This window comes from Balaenoptera borealis, assembly GCF_965194805.1.
Source record: "Balaenoptera borealis genome assembly, chromosome: 13".
Taxonomy (NCBI): domain Eukaryota; kingdom Metazoa; phylum Chordata; class Mammalia; order Artiodactyla; family Balaenopteridae; genus Balaenoptera; species Balaenoptera borealis.
The window spans coordinates 9456445-9480109 of NC_138870.1; the positions used below are offsets into that span (position 1 = coordinate 9456445).

Genomic DNA, 23665 nt, shown 5'->3' on the forward strand with positions numbered 1-23665 from the left:
TAGGCAGAAAAGAATTTCTTTCTCTTCTATAGGCATGGTAGAACTCTGCTTTATATAAGTATGGGATCCTTGACCCCAGAGGGTTTCCTGCCCCGCTCCCAGGGTTAAAGTTCATTTTATACTATTCTTCCCTCAACAGCAGCAAGTTTTTTGTCTAGGACCAGCAATGGGAGAGTTTCCTGCCCCTCCTTGAGCAGTAGAGTGCTGCTGTTTGTTACTTGGTGCAAGGCTTGTGGTGGGAACAATGGTGGTTTCCTCCCCCTTTTATTAGCTACAAAGAGATTTTGCTTTTAGCCGTGTCCTAACATCACTTTATTTTCTGAGACCAGGAGAGAGAGGTTTATCTTACCTCTTCTAAAGTGGAAGAAAGCTTTTGCTAAATAGCCGTTCCTGGGAGTAGGAGAGTTTCCTGGCCCTCCCTTAGTATCTTAAAGCTTCTGCTCCATGTGAGAAGATCTGGGAAGCGGTGAGGTTTCATGCCTCTCCATCACGAAGGGGCTCGCCTTGCTCTCCTGCTCTGCCCCAGTCTTTCTCATGAGCTCCCACTGGAGGTCTGTTGAAAAGACCTGTTGAAAGAGAATGGATTCCTCTTATGTCTAGGGCTCTCAGGGATTCTAAACTGTCATGATAACCCACATTCATCCTTTAAGAGTTGTTAAAATATCAGCTGTTTTTATCTTATCCACTTTTATGGCAGCCACTGTTTCTCCTCTGCTGCAGATTAAACTCTTGAGTCCCATCTCTCCACAGAGGGGCTTGTCCCTCTTTGGCATTCAGTTTACCTGACTCCTTTTTGATTCTGCTTTGTTATTCTGTTGGGCTCAAATAAAGTTAAAATTTTGTAGATTATCTAGATTTTTCTTGTCAGAGTGAGAGTGACTTTTTCTTGTGGTCTTCTATTTTCTAAGCAAAAGGCTATGAAAGGTGATTTTTTAAAATTCAGCTGGCTCAGTTTCTTTAAAAATTTATTTCTGAGTTAGCATTATAATATTGTTCTCCTAAGATAAAAAACACTTTGTGGAAATAATTACATTTTTTGGATGATTTTTTCAATGATGGCAATCTACTAAGTGAATTGTAGGTTATACTTATATCCTTTACTTTATATATATAAATATTATAAAATAATAAAAAATTCCTGGCAACTTTGCTGAGTCACTGTGGCTCCCATAATAAAAAATTGAATCAAAATAAGGAAATCAAACATAGGAAATTAATTTGAAATAACAGATGGTGATCTTAAATTGACATAAATAAATAATTGATACCACACAAATCTAGAAATTATGAATACAGAATTCAATATGCATTTTCTTTATATATTGACAATCAACCATGTAGCATGTGCCTACTGTTATATGTTCATAGTTGTGTATTCACAATGATTATTTCTCAGTGGTATATAACATTTTTGTATCTTTAAAACTTTATTCTTTGTATTTATCTGCAATTTTAAGTTTTTTGTAAAGAATATATGATTTTTTTTTAAACTGTCAGTTTAATTAAACAAGAAAATAAACAATAACTAGAGAGGAGTTTAAAAGACTCTTTAAGTGATTATGGATGGCGTAATTTTTCTTCCTTGTACTTTTATGTACTGTATCAATTTCTAATAATTTTAATTGTCATCCAGATTTTTTTTAAGTTATTTATTTTATTTATTTATTTTTGGCTGCATTGAGTCTGTTGCTGCGCACAGGCTTTCTCTAGTTGCGGCGAGCGGGGGCTACTCTTCATTGTGGTGCGCGGGCTTCTCATTGCAGTGGCTTCTCTTGTTGCAGAGCACAGGCTCTAGGCGCATGGGCTTCAGTAGTTGTGGCTCACGGGCTCTAGAGCGCAGGCTCAGTAGCTGTGGCTCACGGGCTTAGTTGCTCCATGGCATGTGGGATCTTCCCGGACCAGGGCTCGAACCCGTGTCCCCTGCATTGGCAGGAGGGTTCTTAACCACTGCGCCGCCAGGGAAGCCCCATTCAGATGTTTTAACTGTATATTATCATGCATTTAAGAATGTTGAACAAACTCTTTTTTAATTTCAGGTGTCATATTTGTTATCAAGCAGACACTGTAGAGGAATACATACAATAACTGGTGAACATTGTTAAGAAACTCCAGGAATATATTTAATAAAGTGTAGCACTTTAAAACAAAAAAAATGTATTTTAACTCTTGGTGATTATGAAATAAAATAAAACTGCATTTATACCAGAGATCATCAGTTCCGTATCATCTTCGATTAGAGAGTAAAAGTAAAACCTATGACACATATATGTTAGACACACTTGACACATATATTAAAATTGTATACATTTAAATATGTTTATTTGCATATACACATTTAATATATGGTTAAATGTACAGCATTTTAATTTAATTAGAAATTAACATGGGGAGGGGAACTAAACTCTTTTAAAAAGTGGTGGTTAGTGCTGATGACAAATGGAAATTATAATGGAGTAACCACTGTTCAGACATAAAGAATGGAATTGGCAGTAGTTGAGGGTCTGGTCTCAGACACAGCCCTGCACCCCTGAGAACTTGTATTTCCTCTGAACTGAGTTGAACCCAAAGGCACCATCAAGCATATTTAGAACAACATCCGCCAGCTTCAACTTTATGGTCTCAAGGTCCCCCCTTGTAACTGTGCAACCATTTCAGACCTCAACCAATCCTTGTTTAACAAGCACCCTTACATCTTGCCAGCTCCAATTATAATTCTTGACAAACAACTTAAATAACTAACTGTGGCCTTGCAGTTTTTGCCTTTATAAGCTCCCTCCATTTTGTAGTCCAGAAGAACAGAATTCAAGTACTTCTTGAACCTGTGTCTCCTAGGCTGCTGTCCTAACAAACCCCAAATAAATGCCTCTTTATTTCAATCAGGTCTCCATTTCTGAAATTTTGGTGAACGGTGTTAACTGACGCCACACAGGACTCAAATATTTGCTGAATAAAGAATATATGAACGAACTAATGTATATATGATTGAATATACAAATATAAAAACACAGAGTTATAGGGCTATTACCTTGGTTGTTTTCTTGTTCTCTGAGTTTTCCCTCTCTCTCACTCACCCTGAAAGGTACTCTTTCTTGCCCAGCCTGGGTCAAAGCTGACACTACTTTGCAAAGTCCTCTAGGAGGCTGAAGCGGAGGTGTTTATTGAACCTGATGTGTTTCCCCAGCCATTGGGAAAGGGAAAAGGGGAAAAGCAGAGGACAAGACAAAGTGGGAATGGATACTAATAATAGAACCTTTCAACCTAATGGAATAGAAAACAAGAAATAACCCAGTTGTCCTGAATCATGCATTTCCAACCACCTGTCTGTCTTCTTTGAGCAATTTACTATCTCAACAGTTCTGAACACTTTTAAGCTCAAGAGAAGGGGGGAAACTTGGATATCTTGTGTGGGGTTGGAATCACAAAGGGATAATTTTGACCCCTGACCAAGATGGAACTGAACTGAATTTCTTGTTTACAAGTGGGATTCCCATGTGAAGAAGAGAATAAGGGGTCTTCTGCTACAGAAGAAAGGAGTGAACCTTAATGAGAGAAAAAATATATACACCTTCCTTCTGAGGGCAGATTCTCCCAGGGAAATAACATTTAATCAGAAAATATGGCTCTGAAATGGAAAGGCTAACGGGGACTTCGAAGAAATATACAGCAGTTTCTCTTGTCAGAGAAAGCAGTTCCAAGGAAGGAATTCTCCGATTGACCAAAGGGTGTTGGTAAGCATAATTAACACTTCCACTGTGAAATAACTGAAAATAAACAAGAGCAGAAGTTCTTCAAGCATGGTCCCCAGGGCCAGAAGCATACTCATCACCTGAGAACTGTTAAAAATGCAAATTCTTGGGCCCTACCCCAGAATCACCAAATCAGAAACTCTGAGGTAGGGCCCAACATACTGTATTTTCACAAGCTCTCCAGATGATTCTGATGCAAACTGAAGTTTGAAATCCACTGATACTAACATTGGAAGCAAATGAGTCACAGCTATTATAAGTTCCTCACATTAAGCCCGTGGGTAGGATAAATAAAAAATGAGAAACTAAAAGGTTAAATAACCAGAGGTTAACCATAATTCAGAAGTAAGGATGTACCTAAAGATAAAATTCTTTCTTAACCTAGATACAAAATGGGAATATGTTGAATCATTTATGCAGCATCCCATTATGTTTTTATAGAATAAAAACCAGGCTGAATTGCACTTTATGTTTTTGCTTTCATCCCAGTTTTTGATACCTGAAAAAGGTACTCTCCAGGTCCAGGTTAATGGAGCATTATCCCTCACTTGATGGTAATACACCAAGAGCAGGCATAGTGCTAGAGAGATTCAATTCGTAGCCTAGATAGAGATGTAGCCCTGAACTCACCTTTCAGTGATACATCCTAATGACTTCTCCTCTTAGTGAATTTACGTTTGCAGTTTTTCATAGTCACCTAGTTTCCTGCCAGCACCTCACCCTTCTCGGCCCACCTTCACTGGTTATCAATTGGTTAAAGCTCGGGGAATGTCATCATTGGATATTGCTTTGTCAAAGTGTATGCGAACCAATAGTAAAATACAAAATACAATTAAGTAACACATAAGCGAGTTTTAGATCACCTGCTATTTGTCTATGCCAACTCAATCCTCCGCCATCATGAGGATAATTTAAAAGTCCGTTCCGAAAGGCACAGCAAAATGCTCTATGAAAATAAAACATAAAAATAGACCCAGAGACTTCCTGAGAGGTTGTCAACGTATCTAGCCCAGCAGAGGAAGAAAAGTAGCTAGAGGTACCTCGGGTATTTGAGCCAAAACCACACAGGAAGTCTCAACGTCAAGGAGCTCACTCTACTGCAGGGCTCGGGGTGATGTACCTTTCCCTGTGTGAGGGCAGGTTGACCCCGTCAAGGGCTTCCTCTCTTTTCTCACGTTCATGCAAGGTCTGGGAACAAAGCAAAAGGTAAACTTTTAAAATATTATTAATTTGAGATCTACCTTTAAATCCTTGGCTTACTTTAAATTTGGCCCCTTGGGCATGGATTCTCCCAGTATGGTCACAGTAAGAAACATACACGTGAAAATCTGATATTGTATTAAAGCATCTGATGATTGAAAATGTAGTGTTTGGTCCCAGAAGTTGTCTGTTGTTGTGTTTTTAGAGTATATTTTTTCCTCTTTTCAGAGATGAGTAAGTGTGGGCCAGTTCTTTGTGCTGTCATCTGTATTTTGTTGCTTACTAAGTGAGGCAAACTAACATTTAGAAAATCCACGTGCCAAGCACAGTTTTGGGGAATTTGGGGAAGTTTTGGTGATTGTTGCTGTTCTACATTAAGTCACTTCATCGACTCCTCAACAAACTGGATAATAGATTGTTACCTTCATTTTACTGATGAAGAAACTCAGATTTAGGAGCATTAGGTGACTCGCATAAGTGCTTATATATATGACTTTATGTAGTATATTTATATTTACTTTTACAGGTAGAGAATAAGTGAATTACGTGTACATTCTCATCCCACTTTTCTGTTAATAACAGAAAATGTTTTGTCAAATTCCAAAAAAAAAAAATACTGGACTTTCCACAAAATCATTGTGTTTTTTATATTCGAGGGCTATCATGCACAAAATCTAATCATGAGAGATGGGGACAAAACCGAGGCAGGCTAGATTTTTACCTCCAGATGGCCAGTGTGATCTCACAGCGATATCAGGAAATGAATGAAGAGCGAGGAAGTAGTTCAGGAGTCCAAAATTAGGTAGATTGGGAGTTTTCCGGAGAACAGTGTGGGGTGAGGAGAGAGCCACTAAGCTCCAGCACCATTTGCAGCCTAAATTAGTGCCAACTAAAACTTGTCGCTCGCCATCTGGTTCTACAAGGATGAAGTCACTAGCCACAGCAATCCCTGACCTTCAACACACCCTAAAATGGGTTCAAGGTGGAGATCAGGAATGAGGGTCTCTGTGCTCTGGGAAAAGCTGGCAGAACAGGCCTTCAGATAGTTAGATATTTTCAGGAGGAGAGTTTATGAGCCCAATTTCTTGCATCTTCTGATATCTAGAAAAGCACTAAAATCACTCACGTAGGCATCTGCTCCTGGTGACCAGCAGTAACACTGTGCCAAAATGTGAGCTTGACTGCACGTACCCCCTTCTCTAATATATGTATACTGACCTCCCCCCGCCAACTGCCACCTCTTCGGAGCAGTTCCTCACAGTTATCTGAGGGGTTGTCTCCCAGGCTATAGTACTCATTTGGCCCCAAATAAAACTTAACTCACAACTCTCACGTTGTGCATTTTTTTTTCAGTCAACATAAGGAAAGATGTGCACTCTCATTACCTTGTTGAAAGAATTTCCATTTACCTTTCTGCCTTCAAAATGATTGTTCAACGTCTCCTTCGTCAGGACTGCATCTTAAACGTTTAGCAAGCAGAGGGCCATGGACCAGACCTTCTGCTATTCTTAGGAAGAAAGATCCCATAATCTCCCTAACACACCCCTAGGTCTGCAGTCCAGCAATACCTTAGCGGGCTATGGGGTTCAGCACTCTTCAGGGCCCAGTGCTTGTCCATACTAATTCAATCCTCTGTTTCTAGAGAGAGGAAGAACTTCCCAAAAGGCAGTTTTTTGAAGAGTAACACCTCTCCAAAAAGAGCTGCCCACGTGTTTTCCTTCTTCACGCATGCACTCTGTTGTGCTAAAACACTGAGTACCAGAGAAGAGGGAAAATCTTGTGGAAATCTCTTAGTAAAACTCATTTCGGCCTCACAATCCAAATGTTGGTAACCTCAAGCAACCAAGATTTTTTTCATAGCGTTCTACACCATAATCTACCTTAATAACAGCAGGAACAATCCATTTCTCACAGGTAGATAATATCTTTTCTAACAGAATAATACTTGTAACCACTGGATAGATAATGCAAATATTATTTACTCATGTATCACGTTTGCTCTTGGAAATTCTTAAACGATGAAAAATATGTACAACGTTCAGTAAATCACAGTCACAAATCAAATATTGGAGAGTGCAAAGTGGAAGAATTAAGGGAATTCCCTAGCAGTGCAGTGGATAGGACTCCAAGCTCTCACTGCCGAGGGCCTGGGTTCAATCCATCCCTGTTCTAGGAACTAGGGTCCCACAAGCCTCGTGCGATGAGGCCAAAAAAACCCGAAAACAAAACAAAACAAAAAAACCAAAGAGGGAGAATTGAGACTATCAAATGGGATAAAGTAAACGTATCATACCGTTATTAGTCTTTATCATTGCATCTGTCATATTACCTTACAAAATATCTGCTTATATATCTCTCTCTTCAAGTTGACCATATGTTCAGTAAAGACAGAAAATGTGTCTTATTTACTTTCGTGTAACTATCACCCACTTAGATGTCTGGAATATAAAAAACACTAGATAACTATTAAATAAATGGATATTTTTCTGGTTTAACATAGTAGAGGACAGAGAACTTTTAATGATGATAAGCATAAAAAGGTTTCATTCCCTTCCTTTGTTGTTCTCACACTTGATTTCTGCTTATTGAAAAATACATGATGTTATTTCCAGCTAGTCATTGATGAAAATTGGGGCAAGGAAAATATGAAGAAAAAATCCTTAAAATCTCCTTATAAAATTATGCCAGTATGTTTCCTTTCCATATTTTCTATGTATATTTTGTGCATAGGAGGAATTACACATTATTTTACAATCCAATTTTTTCAATTAACATTATCAGCATTTCTTATATCATTGAATACTTCATAAAAATAATTTTTAAATTTTCATATTTTTCAATTGCACGGTAATGTTATATATATTTAACCCTTCTCCTATTGTTGGATACAAGATTTTCGCTAATATTTGGCAAGTCAAATAATGCTGAGGTAAAAATCTAAATGTGTAGCATCTTGTTCACATGTATTATTTCTTGAAGGTAGATCTCTAAAGTAGAATCATTAGCTCAAAAAGTACCACCATTTTTAAAACTACAGATATATTTTGCTAAAGCTATTTGCAGTAATGGTCTACTAACATTCCTAGTAGCAGCTTATAAGAATATTACTTTATTCTTACGAGCAAGACATTTTCAAATTTAAGAACCTTAATTTCAGAGCTTGATTTGTGTGATGATGCCATCTGGTGGCCATAGTACAAAATTACAAAAACAGAAGTACAAAAGACCCGTTGAAAACTAATAAGCAAAATTGAATGTATGAAGAGGCGGCACGAAGTGAGACAGTGTCATAGACATATATACACTACCAAAGGTAAAATAGATAGCTAGTGGGAAGCAGCCACATAGCACAGGGAGATCAGCTCGGTGCTTTGTGACCACCTAGAGGGGTGGGATAGGGAGGGTGAGAGGGAGACGCAAGAGGGAGGAGATATGGATATATATGTATACGTATAGCTGATTCACTTTGTTATGCAGCAACAACTAACACACCATTGTAAAGCAATTATACTCCAATAAGGATGTTAAATAAGTAAATAAATAAATAGGCTCTAAGCATTCAAAAAAAAAAAACAGAGGCGGCAACTATTATAGATAAGTTTTCAAAAAGCACTCTTGCTGTTTGGATTTCTAATCATCCTCAGCAACCATATCAAATAAGGCTTCCAAACTGTTTCAAATGATACTTATTAATTCATCTTATTCAACCTGGATTTCTGGAGCACTTTCCACAGTGACTAGTCTGTCGCGTGCCGAAGACCGGTATGAGTCACAGTGCGTGACCGCAACGGGTTTACAGTTTAATGAGGATACACAAAAGCAAACTGATCATTACAAACCTGACCAAAGGCTTTTGTAAATGGAAAATAATATTTACTAATATTTGTATATTTGAATCATCCTTGTTTTATAAAATACATAATATCTCATTGTGTAAGCAGCCCCTAAAATGACACCCAATGAGCCTCCAGTCAATAGCCAGTGAGGACCTGAGACCAGCCAACACCCATGTGAGCGAGCTTGGAAGCCTTAGCTCCCTAGTCAAGCCTTGACCCGAGGCCCCAGCACTGACCCACACCCTGAGGGCAGCTTCGTGAGAAACCCTGAGTCAAAGTCACCCAGGTTATCCATGCCCCGCTGCTGACCCACAAGAAGTGTGAGATAAATTGTAGGGTAATTTATTACACAGAAATAGCTAGTTCCCTAATAAAGAGAATTTGAACCTATTGAAACATTTCAATATTAATTTCAACTTAAGTACTCAATTAACTGCTATAAAAAATTTAAACTTCAATTAAAGAGTCTAGCTAACTCTTTTGAACACCTCAAACACCTTAAGTAGCAAATATAACAAGTAAAATTATTATAAAACCTATTGCTATTCTTCTACTTAAAGCTATTCTAAAATATAACAGTAGTTTTTAAACTTCATTGTGTGTGTTATTCCTATAATTTTTTATACTCCTCTAAGGTTATAATTGTACTTGTACTTTCCAATAGTTGCATTATTAGATCCTTTGATACCTTCCTAGTTTGCAGTAATCTCCCTGGACCAAAAAAGCAAAATATTTCAGGAAATGGTTTATCAAACAACTGAGTTTTAGGCTGACTTTGGAACCTGTTTGCTTTTCCCACAGTGATTGAACTCAAGCTGCAGGCCATTAAGTTAGCTCTTGTTTTAAACGTCATTTATTACAAAAATAGGACATTTGAAATTCTCACTTTTCACGTAGGTTTTGGATTTTTATAACTTAGTATCTCCATTATAAATGATGTATGTTTTAAGTCTCACTTAGCTAACATTTCATTATGTATTATCCTATCCTTTTTATATATTGCTATTATCTGTTAGCACTGTTACACATTGTGTATGCTTTCTTGTAGCATTTAAATTTTAGGGCCATTTAGAAATTCTAAATCCTAGGAAAAGAGGAATCAAGTCTTGCAGTTAGTTCCCTTTTCAAAACATTTGGCTAAATCATCATTTTAAAACACAATACTGAACTCTTTTCCTCTTTCTACTTTTTTATTGTGTATAATCATCCTGTTTTGGGTTCTGCTTTTTGTGGACTATTTCACTTACAATTTCCAATATTTCCCTTCTTTACTTACACAGTTAAAACAAATCCCTCTCTATACTTCATAAACACATATATTATAAAAGAGTAAACAAAATCATTTAGCTGTATTAACACACGTAATGAAATGATTAACTTGTTGAAATACATTTCTGAAACATAATCTATTAGATTCCGCCTTTCAGATTGCAACTACCTATGCCTACAAACTTTTCTTTTAATTATCATTATGAACACATGGACTTGTAAAAGTTAATCAATCTTTACTGATTTATATATTTATTTATTATTACCATTAATGCTCAAAGTGTCACAACCTGCCCCCAAAAAAAACCCCTTCAAGCTGACATCTATGTACTTTGTCTTTTTTCAAAAAATTTTAAGACTTTATTTTTTTAGAGTTTTGGATCACAGCAGTATTGAGGGGGAAGGTACAGAGATTTCTCATAAACCCCCTGCCCGGACATAGGCATAGCTTCCCCTGTTATCAACATCCCCCGCCAGAGTGGTGCACTTGTTATAATTACCCTACATTGACACAGCCCATAGTTTACCTAAGGGTTCACTTTTGGTGTTACACATTCTATGGGTTTGGACAAATGTAAAATGACATATATCCGTCATAATATCATAAAGAGTATTTTCATTGCCCTAAAAATCCTATGTGCTCTGCCTCTTCCCCTCTCCACCCACCCCTGACCTTTTTACTGTCTTCATACTTTTGCCTTTTCCAAAATGTCAATGTACTTTGTCTTCAAAGTTTCCTTATTTGCTGATAACAATAAGATATCCCTGCTCCAAACTTAATTTTTCCCGTTTGACATATATACACTACCATGTGTAAAATAGATAGCTAGTGGGAACCTGCTGTATAGCACAGGGAGCTCAGCTCCGTGCTCTGTGGTGACCTAGATGGGTGGGATGGGGAGGAGGGGTATATGTATACATATAGTTGATTCACTTCATTGTACAGCAGAAACTAACACAACAGTGTAAAGCAATTGTACTCCAATAAAAAAAAAAGTTAACTAAAAAAAAAAAGACATGAAATCAGCTAAATCCCAAAGAGCCCTGGTCCTTCCTCTTCTCCATTAAAAGCTTTTAATGACTTCCTTTTGAACCTAAGATGAACATTGAAAATTACCTCGTTATCTGGCCTCTGATCACTTCCTCATCTTCATTTTCGGTCATCCTCCCCTCTAGCTGAAATCTCCTCCCACACTGCCCTCCGCTGAGGTTTCAAATGCACCAGAATAGGTATTTGATCATAATTTCCATTCTGGAGGATTTTTTTGGTCTAGTGGGAGAAAGCGTTGCAATAAACAGCAACAACAAAAACACAGTATCTCCTTGGTATCACTGGCACCCAGCACAACACCGGAACGTGGCCAGCCTGCAGTAAACAATTGTGATTAAATTAAAGTACGAGCAGATTGGAATGATAAACCAGATGAAAGTAATTAATATATAAGTTAAAGGTATTATTGCAACAGTGTTCAAACAAAACTAATATTACTTATCTAGGTCAAAACAAGATTACGGAAGCATAAAATTATTGGAGACGGCTGCAGCGTGATGGGGAATACTGCCCAATAAAAGATACTGAAAAAGATGAGTTTAAGAAAATCTTCACAGACGGGAATTCCCTGGCCGTCCAGTGGTTAGAACTCTGCACTTCCACTACATGGGGCACAGGTTCAGTCCCTGGTTGGGGAACTAAGATCCCACACGCTGCAATGTGGCCAATAAATCAATAAAGATCCATTCTTAAAAAAAGAAAAAAAACTTAAGAGAAACCTGCCATGACTGTGCTGCTGTCTTGCCTCAAGCTGCTTAGTCTGCATGTCTGCCCTTAATTTTTATATGTGCAAATATATATCAGCAAATAATGAGGGACTTCCCTGGCGGTCCAGTGGTTAAGACTTCGCCGTCCGATGCAGGGGGTGCGGGTTCGATCCCCGAGATGGGACCTAAGATCCCACATGCCTCGCGGCCAAAAAACCAAAACATAAAACAGAAGCAATATTGTAACAAATTCGATAAAGACTTTAAAAATGGTCCACATCAAAAAAAAAAAAAAGCCAAATAATGACTTTCTACAATGTCTAAGAATAAATGGCTAAAATGCAGAATTTTAACATTTAATAAATCATTAAAGCAGAATGATAGAATTCATGTTTGTCCTAAGCCCCCTTTCCTAATGCCACTCACAACAAATTACAGCATATGTTTTTCTTTTCTTTGATTTTTTTTACAACTGCTATAACTACAAGAGCAAAAATAATTACAAGTCAGATTTTTATATAAGGAGTTTGCAGAAGCTGTTCGAAGCCATAAAGACCAAGACATTTTCTTTCAGTTCTTCCACTGGTATGGCCATCTGTGGAAATAAAGCCCAGCATGGAGTATTCACTTGAATTTTTTTTTTTCACTTGAATTATTGAGAGGGACAGTCAGAAGAGAACCATTAAAAACTGGTGATAAGGACCCAAATATTAGTGTATAATGCATATACATAATTCCCTAACATTAGTATTTATCTCCTTAAAAAACAAGACTCTTAAATAGCAAACATACATTAACTATACATCTAATAAAACAAGATCTTGCCGTGTTTTTTGCTCTGTAATTAATTCATGGACCCACAGGAAGAAATGATGACCTGTTGCATTGAGATGTTGGACTCACTGTTAGAAGTCATTAGGCTTGTTATGAGAATTACTTCTTCTCTATGAAAAGGCTTCTAAGTAGTGTTTGTGCATATCGGATGCAAGAAGAAATATTCTGATTCAGAGTAAAGAAAAATATTCTAGGAGCAGTTAAAGTCTGTAATTGACTACCTTGGGGAAAAATGAGTTCCATTTCCAAGGAGGTGTTCAAACGCAGTTTAACCACTTGGCAGGCAAGTTATAGAGAGAAATTTACAAATTCAGTGGATTTTTGGACATATAAGATCTTGTTCAAACCTATGACTTATGATTCTGTGAATCTAGATGCTTACCATAATCATGTTTCCTGTCAGCAGTTCTGGACTGTGTTTTCTTCCTTTTGTCGGGAGATTTCACCTCTGTGTAAATATCCTTCTCAGTCATTTCTGGATAGTAGAGAAACATATGGAGATAATTTGTGGTTGAAAGAGAACTTTCTCCATAAGTTCAAGAAAAAAATCATTACAGTTCACACTTCCCATACAGCGTATGAGAAATAGTTCTCTATAACAATTATGTTTGAGGAGATCTTCTTCCTCTTTTAGGACAATTCCTCTGAAGGGCTGAATTAAGTGTATATTGGAATTTCCCACCATTTGTGGTCTTTTGTAGGTTTGAGGGAGGCTGCTGTGCCAATGATGAATGGAGAACTGGGGGCCGAGGAGCAAAACTGTAAGGTATTCAGACAAAAAACAAATTATCATTTTGAAGAGGCTTTCCTACTATGCTGAAACAGATTAAAGTAATAGGTCAGAATGCATAAAAGCAGAGCTGTCAGGAAAAAGGCAGGCTGAGAAGCTGCAGCTTTGGCTGCCTGAGAGATTTAAGACCCTTTTATTTTTAAACCACAAATCACAAGGGTTTCCTGTTTTGTTTTGCCTTGTTTTAATCTTAAGCGATCTTGCTTTGTAGCATAGCACATCCTCTATATACTGTAATGCTAGATTATAGGAACACAATTTATAGCTACAGTGATAATAAATCCAGAATTATTCTGATTTCTCCATTATTCTGATTTCTCCATCTTGCTTTTCCTAAGTCCATCCTCACTTGTCAAACAACCTGCTTATATTTTTAATTCAGTGTGAGTTCCTTCTTCTGTGTGATGAGGAACCCATTGAAATTGACAGCAACCATGAGTAAGTGGTTCTTAGACATATATCTGGACATACATAACAAAAAATCCAGAGATCAAGAGGCGAAGGACTGGTCCAACAGCTCAGCAACATCATCATCATACCACTGGCTCTCTAAAGTTTTCAGATCTGCTCTTGGGCATGTTGACAACCTCATGGCCACAATATAGCTGCCACAGCTCCAGGTAACTTGTCAGTATCCAAGGCAACAAAAAGAGAGTAGAAGCAATGCAAGCCATATACCAGAAATCCTCTAGCCAAATTTGTCTTAAGTTTCAATGGCCAAAGGTGGGCCACATGGCCATTCTGGCTACAAGGGGAGATGGGAAAGTGAGTAACTTGTGTGAAGACCGAGAGAAAAGGTGATTCAGAATGGCTCATGGATTGGTCAACAGTCTTTGGCACCCTAGGCTAGGGCTAACACAAGATTTAATGGACATCAGCAAATTTTTGAGGACTTACTACTTATACCCCCAAATTGATGTACAAGTGATGAATCCAAAAGGGCATTTTAATTCTCAGAAAAGAAAATAGGAGCTATATATACATATATATATCACAGTATATAGTGAATATTAAAAATCTTTTACTACATTACTTGATTGGTATTGTTATTCTCTGCTAGTTTACCTATTGCAATTACTGGTATAAAAAAAATAAGAACTTAAAAGCAGAGGAATCTGAATAATTTTTGCCTTTGAGGAAATACAAAAGGTTGAGTTAGAAAGATTCCACCCGAAGGATGTGTCTGGGTTAGTGATACTAAGGGATTCCATAGGTCGTAACAACTTTATATGGAGAAGAAAAGAGGGATGAGTCCCAGAAGGGATCTGCAATCAAAGAAGAAAAGAAAAATAGTTTGGGACTGAACAGAAATCTTCAGGTACTTTTTGATCTCTGTACAATATTCCTTCTTTCACTGATTCTTTAAACAACTGCTCCTTATCTGCCTACTCTGGCTGAATACTATGCTGGTTGTCTGCTTTCATAGCTCCTCCATCAATGCCCAGTAGCCTACCTTCCATTAGCGCTAATATTCTATGGAAAGTGACACATCTGGGCTACAATCACCTTGAATGCAATGCCATTCTTCATTTTGTCCAACGGGCAAAATATATACTCTTCCTCCAAACCAAGCTGAATGCATTTGTTTGAAAAGTCTTCCCTGTGCCTGAGCAGAGTTACTCCATCCTTCCTATGGGTTCTCAGAACATCTTAATTATGACCCAATTACTTACGTTTTCACATTGCATTTTGATTATTTATATTTTTTTCTGTCCCCTGAAGTTTGAGCTTCAAGGGGAAGGGTCTGTGACTTTAATTACCTTTAAAATTTCAGTACCAAATATAATGCCTTGGACATAGTAAGTGTTAAATAAACAATTGTTGAACAGATGGATAAAGGAACAAATGAACTCTCTACTGAAGGAGACAATTATGAACAGGGAAAACTAAAAAGAAAGAGCCATTAATTCTCTTTTAAAGTATCTATGGTTCTGAAAAACCTAGGGGCAGGACAGGAATAAAGATGCAGATGTAGAAAATGGACTTGAGGACATGGGGAGAGGGAAGGGTAAGCTGAGGTGAAGTGAGAGAGTGCCATGGACGTATATACACTACCAAATGTAAAATAGATAGCTAGTGGGAAGCAGGCACATAGCACAGAGAGATCAGCTCGGTGCTTTGTGACCACCTAGAGGGGTGGGATAGGGAGGGTGGGAGGGAGACACAAGAGGGAGGGGATATGGGGATATATGTATATGTATAGCTGATTCACTTTGTTATAGAGCAGAAACTAACACACCATTGTGAAGCAATTATACTGCAATAAAGATGTTAAAAAAAAAAGTATCTATGACAGAACAATTTGATCTCCTTGAATGGCTTTGTCTCTAAACTTAAATACAAAGTGTTTATCTTCAAAAACTGTTCAACTTATAAGGAAAAAAAATCTCATATAGTCATTTGTTTGTATACTTCCTGAAAACAAAATATTCCCTACCTAGATTATTATAGTTTATAACTAAGAGTAAAAGCTAACTAAAAGGATGATACAAAACATTCACAAAAAATACTATTTCTAAAAAACCAAGAAAGGTAAACTTATATCTTCTCTACTTTTCTCAGTCTTCACAATTCACTTTATTTAGTTCTTAAAAAAAAAAAGAAAAGAAAAAATCTTTGGAGGGCCCAGCATTATTTCATTACCAGAATGGAAATTCTTTCACTCAAAAGACCTCCTTTTAATTCAATATAATTCTAATTGAAAATATTATAATTCAGGGGATTCACTCCCCTTCCCTAAAGTTTCATTACTCTGAGTTTACTCTAGTGTTCTTGAATTTCAAATATCAATCCCCATCAGAGAGAATTAAGGATGTTAACAAAATCTCCAGAAACAGAAGCTGATGACACCTTTGACCTTACCAGAAAGTTGCACAGTTTGGTCAGAAATAGAGTTGAGAGGGGTTCACTTTCCCTTCTAAAGCCTGAACGGGAGGAAAAGATCTGATGTCCAGAACAACTGAAAATACTCTCAGCAGTGGAATAGGAGATCTTGACATTTTAGAGACATTCTGAAAGTTTTGGTTCTTGTCAGAATTCTTACATATGTTCACACTTTTTAAAGGACCCTGGCTTCTCTCTTCACCTAGAGCATGCAAGCCAAAAATAAGTACCTATGAAGTAAAGAGTTTTGATTGATAAATGGAGGGGAAAAAAATAATACCATGGATGAGTAGACAGTGAAAGGAAGGAAGCGGGAAAAGAAAGGAGAGAGGGGAAAATCTTCTGGACAGGATTCACCATTCTAAATGCCATTAAGAACATTTGTGATTCATGAGAACAGGTCAAAATATCAAAACATACATAGGAATTTGGAAGAAGTTGATCTCAAGCCTCATGGATGACTTTGAGGGGGTTCAAGACTTCAGTGGAGGAAGTAATGGCAGATGTGGTGGAAACAGCAAGAGAACTAGAATTAGAAGTGGAGCCTGAAGATGTGACTGAATTGCTGCCATCTCATGATAAAACTGTAATGGATGAGGAGTTGCTTCTTAGAGATGAGCAAAGAAAGTGGTTTCCTGAGATGGAATCTACTCCTGGTGAAGATGCAGTGATGATTACCGAAATGACAACAAAGGATTTAGAATATTACATAAACTTAGTTGATAAAGCAGCAGAAGGATTTGAGAAGATTGACTCCAACTTTGAAAGAAGTTCTACCAAGGGGAAAATGCTATCCAACAGCACTGCATGCTACAGAGAACTAATTCCTGAAAGGAAGAATCAACTGATGCGGCACACTTCACTGCTGTCTTAGTTTAAGAAACTGCCACTGCCACCCCAACCTTCAGCAACCATGACCCTGATCAGTCAGCAGCTGTCATCAAATATCGAGGCAAGACCCTCCAGCAGCAAAAAGATTACAACTCACTGGAGGCTCATATGATGGTTAGCATTTTTTAGCAATGAAGCATTTTTAACTAAGGTATGCACATTGTTTTTTAAGACATAATACTATCACACACTTAATAGACTACAGCAGAGTGTAAACATAACTTTTATATGCCCCCGGAAACCAAAAAAAGTGTGTGATTCCCTTTATGGCAACATTCACTTTATTGCAATTCTGACTTGACTGCAGTGTTCTGGAACCAAGCCTGCAATGTCTCCGAGGTGTGCCTGTATTATCTCACAGGATGGTTATAATGAGAAAGTGAGAAAGTATATGTGTATCAACCAGAGTCCAGCAAGGAAAACAAATCTCTCTGAGTTTTTAAAACAGAGGGAATTTTATTCAAGGAACTGATTAAGAAGGTGACAAAGATGCCAAGAAACCACCTAAGAATCAATAAGGAAACTGAGAGTTTAGCAATACCGGGAAGCTTCTACTACCCCCTAAACTAGGGTTAAAAGAAAGAGGTGATTTCCTGGAGTCAGGATCACTGGCAGAAGCTAGAACCATGTAGATCTGTCCAATGAGAGGTAGGAACATAGGAGTAACGTAGCTGTTGCTAGAGATACAACCTAAAGTAGAGAGGGGTTAAAACTACCCTGGCTTCTCCCTTCCTCCCACCCTCCAATTTCCTATCAGCATCTCTTATTGACAAAACCCGCCTAGAATCCGGCAGTCCGGTTGTACGGAACACATCTTGTGCGCACCTTCTCAGATTCTCAGCCTCAGCTTAACATGCCTCTCAGTTCTTAACGACTTGCTTTTACACAGTGGTCCCTGCAATGATCACGGACAGGTGAGACTGCATGTTTCTACTGTCTGACGTCTACAACTGACGTGTCCAGCTTGGAACACTGTTTCCAGACTCATAAGCACCAAACCACAGGGTATGAGAGCAGGATATGAGAAGCTGTCCACGCTAGGAGTGCAGGTTATTTGCTTTTTGCTTGGGATGTACTATAACCATTGGGAAGCAAGAGATAGAAAGAAATTGGCACATAAATTTTTTGTTCTCTTCTCCCTTCCCTTGACTGTTTACACTTCCGGTGTTTCTTTAGAGCCACATTCTCCATGGTCAAGTGACCAGTTTTGTCTCTTCGTGGAGCAGTGGCCATCTCAGTTATGCATCATCTTGTATTTATTTCCCATCCTCCTTCACCTCACTTCCCCTTTCCCTCAGTTTCACTGCCCTGTAAAGCATTGATATCACTTAAGTTTTGCCTCAGGCTTTGTTTGGTTAAAGACACTGGGAAATGCAGCTTGGAGGGCTTAGCTTCCCAACACCTGTGCACAAACAGGCCCAGAGGGGCATATTCTAACCTCATTGTTCATTGCCATCTTTATATTCGTATTTAAATTTTATGTAACAACTTCATGCGTCCCCCTAATATGAGGTTCCTCATTTCTCTAATAGGTCATGAAGCACAAGAGGAGTTATGCAGAGTCTGAACATCTGTAATGGGGGATGTCCCTCAGTGCAGTTGAGTCTTAGCTCCCTTATATGCCTAGTATGGCAGGATTCATTAATGGGGTGTTAAATAAGTGCAATAGCCCAGAGATCCTAAGGTAAAGGAGGACCTAAGGAAGACAGTCTAATTAAATAAAACTTGTATGTAAAGTAAAGTAAGAAAGAAACAGTTGGAAGGGGTCATTACACTAGATAAGGGATCCCAACTAGCTGAGGCGTTAGCTTCATGAGAAAAATGAGTGGTAGAAGTAGAAAGTGATAAATATGAACTATGGCTTCATGACCTATTACAGAGGTGAGGCTATTGGTAGCTATTTTTTACAGGTATTTTTATAGCTATATTTTTTATAGTTATGTCTATATGAGAAACAATTATATCTTTTTTCTTCTTCCTTTTCCACTGCCACTTTGTGTCAATGTAAGAAGTGATGGTGGAATTTATCATTGTAATTCAGTCTTCCAAACTATGAGGGGCCGCATCTAGAGCTGATGGGGAAGACTGTATCAATTGGAAGCCTGCTACTTGAGGTAGACATGATTAATGAGGCTTTGTGTCTCTCCTTTTGTGGAGAGGGTGAGACCCTCTCTCTTGGTATAGCAGATAGTTGCCTTATATGAGGATGGATACAATCCTTCCTTTCATTAGATGGCACCATCTTAGCCCAGAGTTCCTTGGAAAACAGAGCCTGAGGCAAAAGGCTCAACACCTAATGCCACAACACCTAATGGCGGGAAGAGGTAAAATCCAAAGGAAGCAAGAAGGAGAGGCAAAAGGAAAGGGAGACGATGAGTCAGGGAAAGAAGAAAAGGGAGTACAAGACGGCACATTTTCAGGCTGGCCACAGGTGCACAAGAAATCATTTTTTACTCATTCAAATGGAACATCTCTGAGGGGTCGTTACACAAACCCTGCATCTCCAAACAGTCCATCAGGTTGAAGGACATGGCTATCAACTCACTGGCAGCTTCTTTCCTATCTCCTTTTTCTGGTGAAAATTTGCCATATAGGGCCTCTATATCCCTGCATTTCTGGATTGTGTTAGCTGAAGGCTTCAAGCAACCTCTGGAAAGCCACAGCTTCTGAGGGGTCTGAGCACTGGATCTGCTGTGGCTCCTACCACTGTAGACATGATGGAGGCCACGCCACAATCTGGCGGTTGTACACGTAATGATAACCTATTTTTACAACCATGAGTACAAAACAAGCATTGCTGAGGCTGCTTTGGCTAGGAAGCTAGGCAAGCATCCAAGAGAGTGAGATAGATGGGACTGGGAGATCAGGAAAAGCACCTAAGCTAGGTCCAGTGTGTTGCCCTTTGATGGGAGATGCTTGAATCTTTATATTAAAAGCTTTACAAATGTTCTAGATTTAACTTTGATCTAACACAGGTAAAGACCTAAGTTTGACAAAAGGATATACAAGCCCTTGTTTAAGAAGCCAGGACAATAAAAGAAGTTAAATTCAAAATAAGTAGAAGAGAGGAAATAAGATAAAAATAAAAGATAAATAAGATGGAAAGTGGGCAAACTTTTAAAACTTCAATGAAACAAAAAGCTGATTTCATCAATAAGATTAATAAAGTTGATATAAATCTCTAGCTAGACTGGTCAAGAAAGAAAAACACAGATTCAATAATATCAGAAATACAAACAGTATAAGAAAAGAAAGGACATCATTACAGATCCTACAAACAGGAAACAGATAATAAGGGAATATTATTGTTATGGGTTGAATTGTGTCCTCCACAAAGATATGTTTAAGTCCTAACTCCTGCACCTATAAATGTGACCTTATTTGGAAATAGGGTCTTTGTAGATGTAATCAAGTTAAGATGAGGTCAGTAGAGTGGGCCCTAACACAATATGACTGGTGTCCTGGGCTTCCTTGGTGGCGCAGTGGTTAAGAATCTGCCTGCCAATGCAAGGGATGTGGAACTCTCATGTTTTGCTAATGAGAAAGTAAAATGATACAACCACATTGGAAAACAATTTAGAAGTTTATTATTAAATATGCACTTACCATAGGACTCAACAATCAAACTCCTAAGTATTTAACAAAAAAGAAATGAAAACATGCATTCACACAGAGGCTTGCACATAAACGCTCAAAGCAGGTTTATTCATAATAGCCAAAAACTGGAAACATGTCAAATGTCCAAACATGGATGAACAAACTGTGATATATCTATACAACGGAATACTACTCAGTAACTGAAAGAATGAACTACTGATACATGAAAGAACATGGAATATGTCAAAAACTAGCTGAGCAAAACCAAGCCAGATACAAAGGAATATATGATGTACAAAAATTCTGTAACAAAGCAGACAAAATTAAATTATAGTCACAGAAAGCATATCACTGGTTGCCTGAGACCAGGTGGGTGGTGAGAGGGAGAAAGGAACTTCTGGAGGTGATGGAAATGTTCTGTGCCTTGATCTGATGGTGTTTGAGAGGTGTATATATTTGTTTAAAACCCACTGACCTCATGACTTAAAATGAATGCATTTTATTGCATGAAAATACAACTCAATAGAGTTGATTTTTAAAATGTCAAGGTCAAGAAAGACAAAGAAATCCTGAAGAATTGTCCCAGATTAAAGGAGACTAAAGAGACCTCCCAACTAAATGTATCACATGATCCTGAACAAAGAGGAAAAACAGGTATAAATGACATTAGAGCTACAGTTGAGAAAATTCGAATATGGGCTATAGATGAAATCATAGTACTGTATCAGTGATAAATTTCCTGATTTTGACAATTGTACTATGGTTATAGAAGACAAAGTCCTTGTTCTTGTGAAATATTTAGACAAATAGATGTAATATCCTGAATTTATTATCAAATGAATCAGCAACGAGAGAGACAGAGAGAAAAAAAAACTATAAAGGGCACACAGAGTAAAATATAAACAAATGGTAACTATGGGTAAAGGTTATATGAAGGTTCCTTGTACTATTGTTTCAACTATTCAGTAAGTTTGAAATTATAGCAAAATTATTTTTTTTTAATGAGAGTCAAGCATCTAGATGGGGTGGGAGGGAAGATAACTACTTTTTGGTTATTAACTGTGATCTCTCAAAGCCAGAGTCTATTGAAATGATTTATCCTATTGATAAGGAAAAGACCCAGGCTATTTATCAGAGCTCTTTAATTGATTCTGTGGATGTTTCAGGGAAAGAGAGAGTAATTCCTCAAGGCCATTAAAGAGAGGGGTAACTGCTCTCCAAAGACAAAATGATTCTCTCTTCCCCAAGAAGACAGATGGCATCTGATGTCTTTAACCATAGTCCAAAAGAGCATTTTCTTCGTCCTCCATCTCATCTCTGTTTCTACAGTGGACAAAGTCCTGCAGTCAAAAACAAAATTACTACAGGAAACCAACAACAACAGAAAAAGAAAAAATTCCATTTCACCTTTTCTCCTTAGTGTCTATTTGAAGCAATCAATTCTCTTCTCACAGATACAGTTATAGGTGTTAGAGCAATCAATATTTGCTATTCTTGTTGAGGTTAAAAATGCACATTCTCCTCTCCCAGAAGAAGAAGTCATTATTGCCAAATTACTGTAGAACAGAAAACATGCATGGCCAGCTGTTTAATTCTGAAGGTTACAATAACATAAATCATATTTTTAAGTCTGTTGCCTAAAGATCTGGAATATGGAAATATTAAACATAACTTTATCACTAAAGATTTTCTACTTCTCTTAGCCCACTGAATAGAATAACATACTCTTGATCACACCCATAATCTCCTGTTTTGTTCCACACTGGGAATTTTTGATCAGAGAGCAATATTGCTATGTTGGGATCATGATACAGCAACCTGCTTCCCTATGTTAATTATTTCAATAAAAGTGAGAGATTTAAAAGGAGAGGAACTAAATTTCTGTGACACAGATAACAAGGTCTCATGTGCATACACTTTAAGGAGAAAAAAGTAGAATTGGAATATAGTCAGAGATGAAGTTGTTTAATTGATGTTTTTATGTGTTTTATTTCTTTTCCTTCCCCACCCTATCGCTAACAGTTATTAACTAAAACACGAAAATTCACTGAAAAACATCTAAAGCAGGACCTCTATTTCAGCAAAGTGGTGGATTAGGTGAGAACTATCTTCCTACTGAAAATACTTTAAAATGCTGAATAAAAACAAATTTTAAAACCTCTTCAATAAGTTAATGAACTGGCAAAAAGCAGATTCACACTCAGGCTGAGGGTTAAGTAAAGGTGGAAACCCAGAAGGGTAAGTGAGGCACTGAAGCCAGTTTTTCCCTTAATTGATGTAGAAGGCTGAATAATGAATTCAACCCCAGATGGGGATTCTATACAGAAAATAAGCTACAAAGTGTTGAGACCAAAGGGATATATCTCAGTATAAACCACCTTAGAACTGTCTTGAACATTGGATTTAAGTAGAAAAGAAAAAGAATAATCCCACCTAACAATCCAAAATCACAAACCACCCCTCATGTAATTTGCATTTGCTGTATTACTTAGGAATATTCGAATCTGCTATAGGTAAAAAGAGAAACAATTAAGGAAGATAAATGAAACTAAGTAGCTTGTGAGGCATAGGCAGAAAGTAGGAGATGTGTTAAGTACAGATAAGTAAGCTAGTAACCTATGTGACATGTTAGGTGTAGATACAGTAAGTAGAGCCCATGTGTGCTCAACACAGAAAAGGAGGAAAGAATCAAATAGATACAAAATATCGTACATAAAATATACATGATGCACATAGATACTCAACATTCATGAGGTTTTAAGTTAGCCACCCACTGGTGACACTCATTCTGGCCCTCTGCCTAAGAAACGCAAGTAAAATCCGTAGCTGCTCATCAGGTTAATTGGAAAGCTGCAACTCTA

At 37.7% G+C, this 23665-nt stretch overlaps 1 protein-coding gene across 7 annotated transcripts in view; it reads right to left on the minus strand.

Moving 5' to 3' along the window:
* Positions 1-13793: 13793 nt before the first annotated feature.
* The window catches only part of LOC309608589 (killer cell lectin-like receptor 2), a 28584-nt gene continuing 18712 nt past the window's right edge, over positions 13794-23665 (minus strand). For 4 of the 7 annotated variants that reach the window (XM_082348871.1, XM_082348870.1, XM_082348869.1 and 1 more), the window contains one exon: positions 20885-22144. In XM_082348871.1, coding sequence (XP_082204997.1) covers positions 21967-22144 — 178 coding nt within the window. In that variant the 3' untranslated portion in view covers positions 20885-21966. Of the gene's footprint in view, positions 18103-20884; positions 22145-22211; positions 22361-23665 lie in introns of those variants that run through there. The other 3 variants (XM_082348874.1, XM_082348872.1, XM_082348873.1) reach the window with 3 other exon arrangements.